The sequence below is a fragment of the Hyaena hyaena genome, unplaced genomic scaffold (genome assembly GCF_003009895.1).
Source record: "Hyaena hyaena isolate Hyena2069 unplaced genomic scaffold, ASM300989v1 scaffold_0, whole genome shotgun sequence".
NCBI classification, from domain to species: domain Eukaryota; kingdom Metazoa; phylum Chordata; class Mammalia; order Carnivora; family Hyaenidae; genus Hyaena; species Hyaena hyaena.
Window position 1 is genome coordinate 5,897,567 of NW_024080632.1, and position 13,936 is coordinate 5,911,502.

The following is a 13,936-nucleotide window of genomic DNA, read 5'->3' on the forward strand; positions in this document are numbered from 1 at the left end:
TGAAGCATCACTTCAGACTCCATGGACCCTAGTAATGCTTTTTTAATTTTTATTTTAAGAGTCTCTGGGGGGGGGGGGGGCTGCATCTGATTCAAGAATTTGGGTGAATGGGGCAGGAGTAGGCATCTGAGGCCCAGGGACATGTACACAGTGGTGTGGAATTCACATCTGAATATTTGTTAATTCTCTTGATTTCTTAATTTCTATAAGATTGATATTTATCTACTGAAAATTCATGGGAACCTCCAAATTACCTGTAACAATACATTAACTTGGTAGATATTTGTAGAGAGAGCACAAAGCACATAACAATAACACTACCATTCTGTGCAAGATACTGTGCCAAACACTTTACATTCATTGCCTTAATTTTATCCTCCCATCCATCTTCTGAGACCTCCATCTTCTACATGAGGAAACAGACATCAAGAGTTCTGCTCTAGTGCTGGGTGGAACCTGTGTCCTGCCCCAGGTATGACTGAATCTGCATTCCCCACTGCCTCATGAGCCCTGCCTTCAGTAAAAAAAAAAAAAAAAAAAAAAAGTGACCGGAACAACAATCGGTATGTCCTTTTATTGCCCAGAACACGGCTTCTTCCTCAGTGACTCTAAGGAAATGAAACCCCTATGGGATGGATGCCGATTGCTGTTGTGAACCTACCACATTGTGTAGTCATTACTGATGAAAAGTTTCTTTGCCCCATTACATCCTGACCTCATGGAGTAGCAGATTTTTATCTTATTCAGCTGTGAGGTCTCAGCTCATTGTAGGTGCTCAGTAAATGTTGACCAAGTGAAGGACTTAACCAGAGCCAATCTTAAAATAGGAGGGTAATATCTATGGATGGCACTAGCCAAAACCTTATTCAGGTGCAGTGTTGCTGCTACAGGCTGAGCGTTCAGAGTTTCAGGGAAGTTCCTGAGCATCAGTCCCTAACGATACCTTTGCTGAGTCCCTCTTCTAACTGCTTGACCTACGTTAGCAGAAAAGTGCAGACAAAGGAAGGATAAGACCTGATTTCTGCTTTTTAGAAGCTCACATTAATTACTTTTGGTGGAACAAAACTAGACTTCAGGGGAAAATAAAAAATCAGGGTCTCAGGTATGTAAGAAAGATTCCAGGTCCTGAGATTTGCTGGTCACCAAATCTCAGAGTGTTTTATGACAGATCAGGATTCATGGTGAAAACATACCATTAATAGGTAGTCAGCCGAGAGCTTTGGGAACAAGGGCAAACTGGGTAAGTGAAGGCCTCCACATGTAAACTTGTCATCAGAGACTTTTGAAAACGATGTGGAGGATTTCTGCTCAGAAACACTTCAGTGGAGAGCAGGCGGGGTGACATTCCTAACTGCACAGGTGATGGGGACTATGATAAAAGCTAAAAAGCATCACATTTTTGCTAGCTTCTCAAGTATAAGGGACTCATGATTTATGTATGGGGCGATTATGCTTAACTAAATGGTGTTCTTATCAGACCAAAAGTCAGATAGAAAACTGGGAATCAATCAATAAAACCTATTTAAAACTTCACAATGTTTGACAACAAAATTTACAAAAATTTAGCACTACAGAAGTGGCAGGTGGAATAGTCTATTTTTAGTTGCTGTCTTTATGATTGCAAGACAAGGTTGAAGGCAGGAAACAAAGGTTAGGACAGGCTATTCAAATGAACTTCCTCTGAAAAAGTGATAGAAAATTGGACATATTTATGACTGCCAGGTAGATCTTAAAATGTGTGGAGCCCCCAAATTCCAGGGTTTGAAGTTGGGTTCTTTAAGATTCGCTATAGAAGGGAGGTGACCAATTTTAAGAGAGGAGGTAGGGGAGCTTGGGTTCAAGGTTCAACGTTCTGCATTTTGTGTGACTGTTTCAACAAAGCACGTTCTTTCACTGGATTCCTCCCCTACCCCCATTATGTTTGGGGGATTCTGAGGAAGGCTTGCTTACGTGTTCCAGTGATCTGTGTTGGTAGTCACTCATGACCCCGCCAGTTGCAGCCCCAAGAGATTCTGACAGTGACTCCTTGTCATCCTTTACCTGTCTTCCCTGGGTGGCCATTTTCCTCTCTGTGCTCCCTAAGGCTGGTGGAGACCAAGCCCCTTCCCTTAGTTTCCCAGAGCACAGCCAAGTCCAGGCTCTAGATTTTTGTCCAGACTTTGAGGGAACAAAGGGAAACTACAATATGGAAAAGAAGGCATTTGGATGTGGCCAGTATTAATACCGGTGGAGTCCAGCGGTCTTGCCCCTCCCTCCCTGGGATACTTGGATAGGTGCTCTCTTTGGATGTCCCCAACCTGACATCTTTCTTTGTCCATGTAGGAGTGCTATGGGGAACGTCCTCATAACTTGGACTCAAACACTAACCTCTCCTCTGGGGCTCAGCTGAAGGAAAACAAAAAGATATACCTTCAACACAGGTGATATTATCAACCTCACAGGGAGGCAGTTCTGCACTAAATAACATTTTGCCCGAGTTCGCAAAGTTTCTTGACATCATATTAAAAATTAAAAACTTCCAGTATTTACAAACTTAATTTCAGAACAGAATATTGCTGTTTCCTTTGGGCAAATATGCTAATTGAAATGTTTTCTCCAAACCAAGAGCAGACTTCCTCCAAGAATCTGTGCAAAATGCTGACTCTTTAAAATTAATATTCCCCCTGCTTCTCGGCATTAATCTTTAAAAATATTTGGACTAGGGAAGAATAGGAAAAAAGGCCCAATACTGATTTTGCTATTTAATAAAATTATGCACGCCTCACGTGAGGAGGTTATGCAAGGAAATGCATGAGGGTAAGTAAGCAAGTTTGTGAATGACAAAGCATGGGGATTCTTCTCACAGTTAGAAAACATTTGTTTGTTTTTTTAATTTGAGAGACAGAGTGAGCAAGGAGGGCCAGAGAGAGGGAGACACATGATCAGAAGTAGGCTCCAGGCTCTGAGCTGGCTGTCAGCACAGAGCCTGACACAGGGCTCAAACCCACGAGCCTTGAAATCATGACCTGAGCTGAAGTCGGACGCCCAACCGACTGAGCCACCCAGGCGCCCCAAGTTTTAACATCTACAAAGGAAATATCAGAGGTGGAATCATGGCTGACCAAGTAATTACAACTACCTGCCCGTTTTACTGCTGTAAACTACAAGACCGGCTTTCTAAAGGCCTTCCTAAGCTTCTCCAGACACTGATCTCGTCACCACAGTCTGGAGTTCAGGAACTTCCACTGCTCTCTCGGTTTTCTAGAGCAGAAGATGTAAACTTGGTGTGCCATTAAAGGGTGTGACAACTGGGTCCTCCTGTGCATTTCCAGCCACTGTCTCCTATGACTTTTGAAAACAAGCATGCCCTCTTTCCTCACCTATGTCTGACAGGAAGGAGCTGTGTCCTCACTACGCCATGGCCACTTCCAGCTCTGAGCTTATGATTGCACCAAATGACCTAACCCTTCCCCACCCTTGCTTGGTTCAACCATCACAGCTCCAGGGAGGCTCTTGAAACTGCTCCAGCATACCTTTCTCTACATTTTTGAAGGAAACATGGGTTCCCTTTGAGGATACTCATAGAAAGAACTATGAGGGGAGTCAGTCTGAAACAGACCATCAAGTGATGGTTTCTAGAGAACAGGGAGTACCCATCCTTGTCCTTCCTTGAGTGAAATCTCCAATTAGTACTTTGAGAGTGAGCAACGTGTTTACTCAGGCAACATGTTCTCAGAACCTCAAATTCTGGAGGGACTCATGCGTTAGTGGAGAAATGGAAAGAAACCTATAGGAGATACAAAAAAGTGATCTCTGAAGCTGCGGCATTTCTTCTAGTAATGCGTTTCCAGTGGCCAAATAATCACGAGTGGGGTGTCAGTGCAGACAATTTCCCAAGAAAAACAGAAATAAAAAAGGTACAGGAGAGAAGGCCCTCCCTCATACCATCCACTGACCCCTTTTCCACCCACAGCTTCCTTTATGATCCACAGGTAAGCTACGGCATTAGAAAAATACAGCTATGCAATTAAGTATGTGAAATAAAGCAAAGGCTACCAGTTCTGTGCTTTGTAAAAATCAGAATGGACTCCAACTTGGAGGTAACTGATGTGTCATGATTTAAGGAAAGGCCACAGACAGAAATCTCTTTATACAACTTTTGCAACAAAATGATACCAAGTACATCAGATCCCCCAACTATTCATTCTCTACTGAAGTATTTATATTTTCTACAATAATACACATCTAGAAAAATAAACTGTTAGTTTTATGTTAGTTTTATTGATGATTTTTTTCCAAAACAGATATAATTTTTTTTTACTGTTTATTTATTTTGACAGAGAGAAAGAGACAGAGCATATTCAGGGGAGGGGCAGAGAGAAAGAGGGAAGCACAGAACCTGAAGCAGGCTCCAGGCTCTGAGCTGTCAGCAGACAGCCCAAAGCAGGGCTCAAACTCACGAACCATGAAATCACGACCTGAACTGAAGTCAGTCACCTAACCCACTGAGCCACTCAGGCGCCCCCAAGACAGATACAATTTTTAATATCACCTTTCTTATCATGTTCGCTGTTTTGATGACCACTGTAGATGTCTAGTAGTGTTTTACAAAACAACTCAAGCATAAGAGAAAGCAATAGATTACTTTTCCTAAGCACTGTGAAAGTTGTTTTCTTCTCCTTGGATGCTAACAGCATGAGTGCTGTGTAAGCATTGAGTCTTGTGTTCTCCTAGCCTAACGAATCCAACCAGGAAGAACTCTCTGAGAGTAAACAGTAAACTTTTTTAAAAGAAGAAAGTCGGGGTACCTAGGTGGCTCAGTCGGTTAAGGATCTGACTTCAGCTCAGGTCATGATCTCACAGTCCATGAGCCCCGTGTCAGGCTGTGTGCTGACAGCTGAGAGCCCAGAGCCTGCTTCAGTTTCTGTGTCTCTGTCTCTCTCTGCTCCTTCCTCTCTCTCGTTGTCTCTCTCTCTCAAAATAAGTAAATTTAAAAAAAAATTTTAAATAAATAAAGAAGAAAGTGAAAGAAAGGAACAGATCTGAGGACTGTGTAGGTATTGATAAGATGAGGATTCAGGAAAGAAGTGGGAGAAGTGGCTGGTATGGTGGAGGTACCGCCAGGAGAAAATGCCTTCCTGAAAACCAAGAAAGAATATGCTTCTGGAAGAGTTTTACACTTCAAAACCCATCCATCCGCAAATTCTCTTGGCTGTAACTTCAACATATCCAGAACGTGACCTCATCATCACCACCACCACCCCACTCTCAGTGCACTGCAAGCCATTGTCAGCTCCCTCTTTGCCAAATGCAGTCTCTAGCTGAGCTCTCTGTTTCCACCCTGGTGGAATAGCCTACTTTCCACCCAGCAGGCAGGGTGATTATTTTAAAAGGCAAGGCAGAATCTACCCATAATCTTTTAAATGCTGTCAATGGGCCCATAAGGTGAGGACTGAGTGGTGATCTTTGATTTGACAACGGAGAGTTACTTGGATGGATGGATGGGAATGAAAACTCATTCTACTGGAGCTGAAATGTAAAGGATGAGTCAAACAAACATCTGTGAAAGTGTTCAACATCATCAGTATTCAGAAAAATACAGATGATATAGCCACAAAGAGATACCACCACACACCTAAAGATTGGCCATATAAAACTGAAAACTCCAAGTATTGCTGTGGAATAGCGGAAACGCTCATAAACTGCTTCAGAAGTGTTCACTGCCATGCGCTTTCAAACAGCACGTTTTACTTTGCAGTTACATTCAGTTTCTCAAGTACCCTGTAACTGAGCTATTTTACTCCTTGGCAAATACCCCAGAAATTTCTGCTTATTGGCATCATGTTACTGGACAATAATGGTCACAGAAGCACTCTTCATAGTATTCCAAAAGAAAAGAACCCCATGTTCACAGATAATCCAGTGAATGTTGTGACTGATCCACACAGAGAAATGCAAGTGTAGAACTATGTGGAAAGGAGTGAGCTATGGCAGCATCCAAAAAGAGTAAGTGTAAACTTAATACCATGTGGAGCAAAAGAGGCCACACTGCGTTCCCCTGAATTCACAGGAAGGTAAGAGGTAAAAAGGGAAGACTTCCAAAAGGTGAAAGCAAAGTCCCCCCCAAAACCCCTCCTCTATAAAAGCAGTTACAACACAAGCAAAAATAGTCAAAGTAAGGAAGTTACTTGCAAGTAAGGAAATTAATCCAAGACAGAACCATGAGACGCTGGTTTGTTCAAAAACAAATACAGTAAAGCAGCTGAGTCTTGGTTAGAAAAGTGAACTCTGTGAAGTTTTAATTGCCCTAGTCCCATACCCCCCTTCTCCCTCAGGTCCCCGGTAGCCTTGAAAAACCACATCATATCAACAGCTGTAGCTGTGAAAACAGGCAGCCTAGCATCCAGTGCAAGGGGCAGAACAGTTTGGAGCTTCTTCAAAAGCCCCATGGCCATAGAACTGTAACTAATTTACACATCTGGCACTTCCCCAGAAAATCCTCACTCACAGGACTTGCCTTGCTATCAACTCTTAGAAGAAAACAGAAGGCAAAAGTTTCACGGCACTGGATTTGGCAAAGATTTCTCCAACATATGACACCAAAGACACAGGCTACAAAAAAATAGACAAAATGGACTTAATGAAAATTTTTAGATCTTCTGCATCAAAAAACACTATTAACACAGTAAAACGCTACCCACAGAATGGGAGGAAATACTGGCAAATCAAGTATCCGAGAAGGGATTAATATCCAGAATATACAGAAAAACTCCTAAAACTCAACTACAAAATCAACAACCTGATTCGAAAACTGGGCCAAGGACTTTACAGACATGTCTGCAAAGAAGATACACAAATGGACTCTGAGCACATAAAAAGATGCTCAACATCACTAATCATTAGGGAAATGCAAATCAAAAGTATAGTGAGGTACCACCTCACACCCATGAGGATGGCTACTGTCCAAAAAATCAGAAAATAACAAGTGTTGGAGAGGATGTGGAGCAAATTGGAATCCATGTGTGCTATTGGTGACAATATAAAATGATACAGCCATTGCGGAATACAGTGTCGCAGTTCCTCAAAAGATCGGAAATAGAATTCCTGTATGGTTTGGCAATTCCACTTCTGGGTATATACCCAAATGAGCTGAAAGCAGGGTCTGGAAGAGAGATCTGTATGTCCATGTGCTTAGCAGCACTATTCACAGTAGCGAAAACACAGAAGCAATCTAAGTGTCCACTGACAAACGATAAATGAACAGATAAGCAAAATGTGGTATACACATACAATGAAACATTATTCACTCTTAGAAAGAAAAGAAATCCTGACGCGTGCCACAACACAGATAGACCCTGAAGAAATTATGCTAAGCAAAATAGGCCAGTCCCCAAAAGACAAATATTGTTATGATTCCACTCACAGGAAGTACTCAGAGCAGTCACAATCACAGACACAGAAAGTAGAATGGTGGCTGCAAGGGGACAGAGGCAAGGGGGCCCCGGGGACTTACAGCTTAATGACTATGGAGTTTCACTTATAAGATGAAAAGAGTCCTGGAGATCCATAGTGGTGGTGGTAGCACAACATTATTGATGTATTTAATACCAGTGAAGTGTGCCCTTAGAAATGCTATATTTTATGTTCTGTGTGTTTTAACACATTAAAAGAAGAAGGAAAAAAATGAGATAGTTGTCTGCTCAGAGAGAAACACAGCACTGAGGAAGTGAAAAGACAATGGGTTGGGAGACAATACTTGTAGATCATCTATGTGATAGAGACTAATACCCAGACAATATTAAGAACTCTCACGACTCAAGAAGAAAAAGACACCCAATTTTAAAAGGGCACAGCATGTGAACAGACATCTCTCCAAAGAAGAAATAAATGATCAATAAGAATAGGAAGGAGACTGTGCAATATCACTAATTACCAAAAAAGTGCAAATCAAAAGTACGATGAGATACCACTTCACATCCACTAGGATGGCTAAAATCAAAAGGACAGGCAGGAACGAATGTCAGTGAGGATGTGGAGAAACTGGAATCCTCATTTACTGCTGCCAGGGATGTAAAATCATGTAGCTGCGTTAGACAACAGTTGGGCAGTTCCTCAAAAGGCTAAACAGACTTAACATATGACTGAACAATTCCACTCCCAAGTACCTACCCAAAGCAAATGAGAATATTTGTCCATGAAAAAACTTGTACTCAAATGACCAAAGCAGCAGGATTACTCACAATAGCCCAAAAGTGGAAACAATCAAAATGGTCATTGACTGATGGGTCAAAAAATAAAATGTGGTACATTGATTTACTCATTCAAAAAGCATATATTATTTGGCCAAAATGCAACACAGTACAGATACATATTACAACATGGCTCCTCCTTGAAAAGATGTGAGGTGAAATAAGGCAGTCACAGAAGACCACACGGTAGAAAATCCATTGCTATGAAATGCCCAGAACAAACAGTCATAAAGTTGGAAGGTACACTAGTGTTGGCCAGGGACTCAGGGGAGGGAACAATGGAGAGGGACTGCTAATGAATACGAGAGCTTTCCTTTGAGGGTGAGGAAAATGCTCCAAACTCGACTGTGGCAAAGAATGCATAATTTTCTGAACATGCTACAAACCACTGGATTATACTCTTTAAACCATAACTACTATAGTATGTGAGTTGTAGCTCAATAAAGGTGTCACTAAAAGACAAGTAATCTAAAGTCACACAATTCTGGGATGCCTATTTAGGAAGCAAAACAATTTAAAAAGTGAGAAAGTAGTTACCGTAAGAGACAGGATCATGGTTCTCTCTGAAGCAGGAGGGTGTATGATTGGCAATGAAAGGTAAATGGGCAACTTCTGTGGAGCTAAAACTGTTGATTACTTCATTGGGGTTGTACACACACAGCTGTTTCTCTCCCTGAGTAAAATATACACAACATTAACGATCTTAACTGTTTTTAAGTATACAGTTTGGTGGCATTAAGTACATTCACACTGTTGTGCAACCGTCACCACCATCCATTTCTAGAACTTTTCATCATCCCAAACTGCAGCTCTGTACCCATTAAATAATAACTCCCCATTACTCTTTTCCCCAGCTCCTGGTCATCTCTATGCTAGTTTCTGTCTCTATGAACTTGACTCTTTGAGGAACATCATATGAATGTAATCATAAAATACTGTCCTGTGTGTCTGGCTCAGCTGTTCTTTTTTTAGTGGTCAACCAGCCCACTTGGGTCTGTCCTGCAGCACAGGGCCGCCACTTCATTTGCCTTATCTAACAGACTGGCCTGGGAGGTGTGCATATCAGTATAATACCTCATTGAGGGATAAAGAACACGTGTTACAGAGCAAGAGGTTTAGAAGAGGGGAAGTGAGCAACAGAGTGTGCCCACCAAAGATGTCTAAGCCCCCTCGTCTGGAACATTGGAGTTAGCCAAGCAACGGACGACAGGAGGGGTGGGGGCGGGCGTTCCGTGTGGCACAGTTGAAGAAGGCATGCAGGTTTTGTTTCCATTTTCAAGGTATGGTCTTGCATTTTAGAGTTAGCCGCCCTTCATAATTTCATCACCCCATCGTGTCAAAAGGACTTTATCCAAGGAGCACCAAAGCTGATGCTGTGGAAGAAGTCACAGAGAAAGGACACTATCTGAAGGATTACAGAGAGATCAGAAAGACTGGAAAGGACACAGCCAGAGGCTGTGCCTCTCAGAAGTAGGCAGCAGCCAACCTTCACACAGCCAGCATAGATCTGGAGCTAATGCTTTGACTGAGGGTCTGTGTGTCAGGGAGAGCTGGTGCTAATGGACACAGGCCACACACCATCAATTGATTCACAATGGCCATGTCAGTGGCAGCCTCTGTGAGACACTCTACCTCCTTCTTGTCTTGTCTGCAGAATACCAAGTGGTTATGCATGAGGCTGGCAGAGTGCTTCAGACTTGGGGTTCCCAAATGAAGGGTTCCAGGTGGGCACTAGTGGTGCCAGGACCTCTGTGTGTCGGGTTAGGGATCATGCTAGCGTTGGCGCTGATTTTCCTGCCAACCTTGTACTGTGACCTGGGATCTGTATATTATACTTCCTATGAAATAGTCATCCCCAGGCAGCTGACTGTTCAGGAAAGGGACACCCCAGTGAAAGACACATCCTATATGATATTTATGCAGGACCAGAAATGGGTGATTCACCTGAAGGTGAAGAGAGACTATTTTGTGAAGAACTTTCCAGTCTTCAGCTACCACAGTGGTGTCCTGCGGCAAGAAATGCCTTTCATCTCACATGACTGTCACTATGAGGGCTACATAGAAGGAGTCCCAGGTTCTTTTGTTTCTCTTAACACCTGTTCAGGCCTCAGGGGCATCCTGATTAAGGAGGGGAATCCCTATGGCATTAAGCCCAAGGACACTTCAAAACACTTTGAACATGTGTTGTACACCATGGCACACCAAGCTCGAGTCTCCTGTGGGGTCACCTCCAAAGGCAGCCAAGTGGTGTCTGCCAGCCGGCAACAGGCGAGCCGGAAGCCTCGCAGTCCACAGGCACTGCCCTCCTCGTGGTCACACACCAAGTACGTGGAGATATTTGTCGTGGTCGACAACCAGCGGTTCCAAATGTGGGGCAGTAACGTCAGTGAGACAGTCCAGAGGGTAATGGACATCACCGTTCTGGCCAACAGCTTCACTAGGGGAATAAACACAGAGGTGGTGCTGGCTGGAATGGAGATCTGGACCGAGGAGGACCTCATAGAAGTCCCAGCGGACTTGCAAGTTACACTCAGGAATTTCAACAGCTGGAGACAGGAGAAGCTCTCCCATCGTGTGAAGTACGATGTTGCCCACATGATCGTTGGACATCATCCTGAAGGAGATGTGGGACAGGCATTTCTCAATGGCGCCTGTTCAAGTGGCCTTGCAGCAGCTGTTGAAGCCTTCCATCATGAAGATGTCCTCCTGTCTGCAGCGCTCATGGCCCACGAGCTTGGGCACAACTTGGGTATTCGGCACGACCACTCAGCCTGCGTTTGTGAGGATAAACACTTGTGCCTCATGCACAAAAATATCACCAAAGAAGGTGGCTTCAGCAACTGCAGCTCTGACTACTTCTACCAGTTCCTCCGGGAACACAAAGGGACCTGCCTATTTAACAAGCCTCGGCCCCAAGGTCGCCTGCGTAGGAATACAGAGTGTGGAAATGGTGTCTTGGAGGACAATGAGGAGTGTGACTGTGGACCCGACTGTGGTAATAACCAGTGCTGTGACCAAATGTGTAGGCTGAAAGAAAATGCAAAGTGTAATCCTGGACCCTGCTGTAATGAAACATGTGGATTTGCACAAAAGGGATTCATGTGTCGTCCTGCTTTTGGAGAGTGTGACCTCCCTGAATATTGCGACGGTACCACTGACATATGCCCCTATGACACATACAAGCAAGATGGTACACCTTGTGAAAGAGTTCACTATTCTGTTGCAGGTGTTTGTAGGACCCCTGATACTCATTGTCTACATGTTTTTGGGTACCCTGCAAGATCTGCCCCAGAAGACTGTTACATTTCCATTAATACGAAAGAGGACCGATTTGGAAACTGTGGCCTTCCCACATCACCTCACTCAGAATATGTTAAATGTGAAGATGAAAACATATATTGTGGGAAAATTATATGTACAAATATTAGACACTTACCAGAAATTAAACCTAATCAAACAATGATTCAGGTTCCTCATAAAGATGATTTCTGCTGGAGCATGGATGCCTATTATGTTACTGATATCCCTGATGATGGACATGTGCACAATGGCACTCTTTGTGCCCCAGACAAAATCTGTATGCATCACTCCTGCATTGGTCATGCTGTGCTCAGCTACAACTGTGAACCAAAAGAAATGTGTAATGGGAAAGGAGTTTGCAACAATTTAAAGCACTGCCATTGTGAGGCTGGCTATGACCCGCCCAACTTCAAAGCTGCAGGAAATGGGGGTAGCGTGGACTCCTAGGGCACCACACCCAGATGAAACTCAAAACACTACCACTGTTCACAAAGATGAAAAAAAATTCTTAGACCATTTGCTCATATTACTCCCGATACTTTTGGGCATAGTATTATTATCGATAATTGTTTGTGTCACCATCCTTCATGGACATTCAAAAGAAGCTCCTCCAGAACCCACAGAAAAGGGTCCAGAAGAGGCTGCGTTAAAGTCCCCAGAACCAGAGCCTGAAATACCTGCTGCAGAAGATGCAGCCAAAGAGGCTCCATCAGAAGAAGAGGAAGAGGAGAAGGAGGAAGAAGAAGAGGAGATATGAGAGTCCTAAGACAAGTAGTAGGAGGAAGAAGTCAAATATATCACACATCTCAAGCACTGAGTGGGAATGAGAGGCTCAGGGAGGTAAAGGGGAAGTGGGAATTGACAGCTCCAGTGGCTCTAACTAGAATTATTCAGTCTATAAAAACATACTAATGTAGGAGGAGGGATTCATCCACTATTATTATTCATTTTAGTAGCTGAGGTTTTATTTATTTAATATACTAAATGTTTTATTTTACTACTTCTTACTCTTCCACATTTCATTTGAACTCCTCATATGCATCTATAGACATCAGTCTTTGTCTTGGGCCACTTTTTCCATTCACCAGCAGTTTTAGGACATGCCAACTTTCATCTAAGTTGTTTGACATACATTACCACATGTTCCTGCATTTATTACTTTCACTTACATTTTCATTGCAATACCACTACATATTATGAGGACAGTTTTTAATGTAGCATTTTAATTTGCCCTATAAATGTGCATTCAGAAAACGAGGAGTGTTTAAATCCAAAAATAAATAAAACTCTATTCAGTACATCTCTTCAGATTCCACCTGCCATAGTTATTGGGTCCACTTTCTTCTGGGACTCTGTGGGATGTACTATACCTTGTAATCCAGAAGACCCTGATTGTCCCAAAGTCAAGGGGCAAGTGTTGAAGTAATGTACTTTTTCAAATCTGGCAGATGTTTAATATGATGTATGTATATCCAATTTATTACTTCCTAGTATTTCCAAGACCTTCCTATAGTCATCCTCCCTTTTTACCCAAAAGGTTTCATTTCTTTTTCTTCTAAAGCAGCTTTCATAGCATTTTCTCTTTACTAATCTTCATGGGATGAATTTCAGACCTCCAAATGTCTCATGTCTGATGAACATCATGTAGACTTAGCAAACTGTATTTATACTAATTTTATAACAGTACAGAGGTCCCTACCACAGTGCTACATATTTTGTCAATTTTTTTAATTTGTTGAAATTAATAACTTATTGAGTGACATCCAAAGGCATCTCTCCAATTAAAGGTAATGGAGCTTAGAGGTGGTAGATACTTCTCTGTGAAGATAGCACAAAGCGATTGTAATATTAGTGTTATTCATTCTGTGCTAGAAACTGTTAAATATTTTGCATTCATTGTTTCAACTTAATCTTCCCAACTTCCACATGAAACCCTCATCTTGTTCATGAGGAAGCAAAGAAAATTTGCTCTAGAACTGGTAAGTGGTGGAACCTGAATCTCTCCTCAAGTATGACTCAGTCTTCATTTCCATTTCCTTATGAGCTTTTTCCTGTGGTAAAAGTGATGGGGAAGACACTCAATATGTATATGCCCTTAAATGACCTCTATTATGAATTCCAAAATGTGTAATCATTATTGATGAAAATGTCTTTTCTCCTATTACATCCTGACATCATGGAATGGTTCATCTTATTTAGTGGTATAGGCTCAGCACATCGTAGATGCTTAATAAATGTTTATCCAGTGAATAATTAAATAGTGCTAACCATAAAATATAGAGCCAGATTCATTCCCTGGGCAGAATGTCTTTTGCTACTCCTTAACACAACTGAAATCTTACTCAGATGCAATATTGACTGCTAAACATTTATACATTGTCAAGTAATAAAAAGTTTATAAAATTTCA

The 13,936-nt window shown here is 42.3% G+C and overlaps 1 protein-coding gene across 1 annotated transcript; it reads left to right on the top strand.

The window, feature by feature from the left end:
• Window positions 1-9,828: 9,828 nt before the first annotated feature.
• LOC120232657 (disintegrin and metalloproteinase domain-containing protein 1a-like) lies at window positions 9,829-11,975 on the top strand. The gene is given in 2 exon segments (XM_039233537.1): window positions 9,829-9,877; window positions 9,880-11,975. Coding segments are annotated over 2 exon segments (2,145 nt in total).
• Window positions 11,976-13,936: the final 1,961 nt, after the last annotated feature.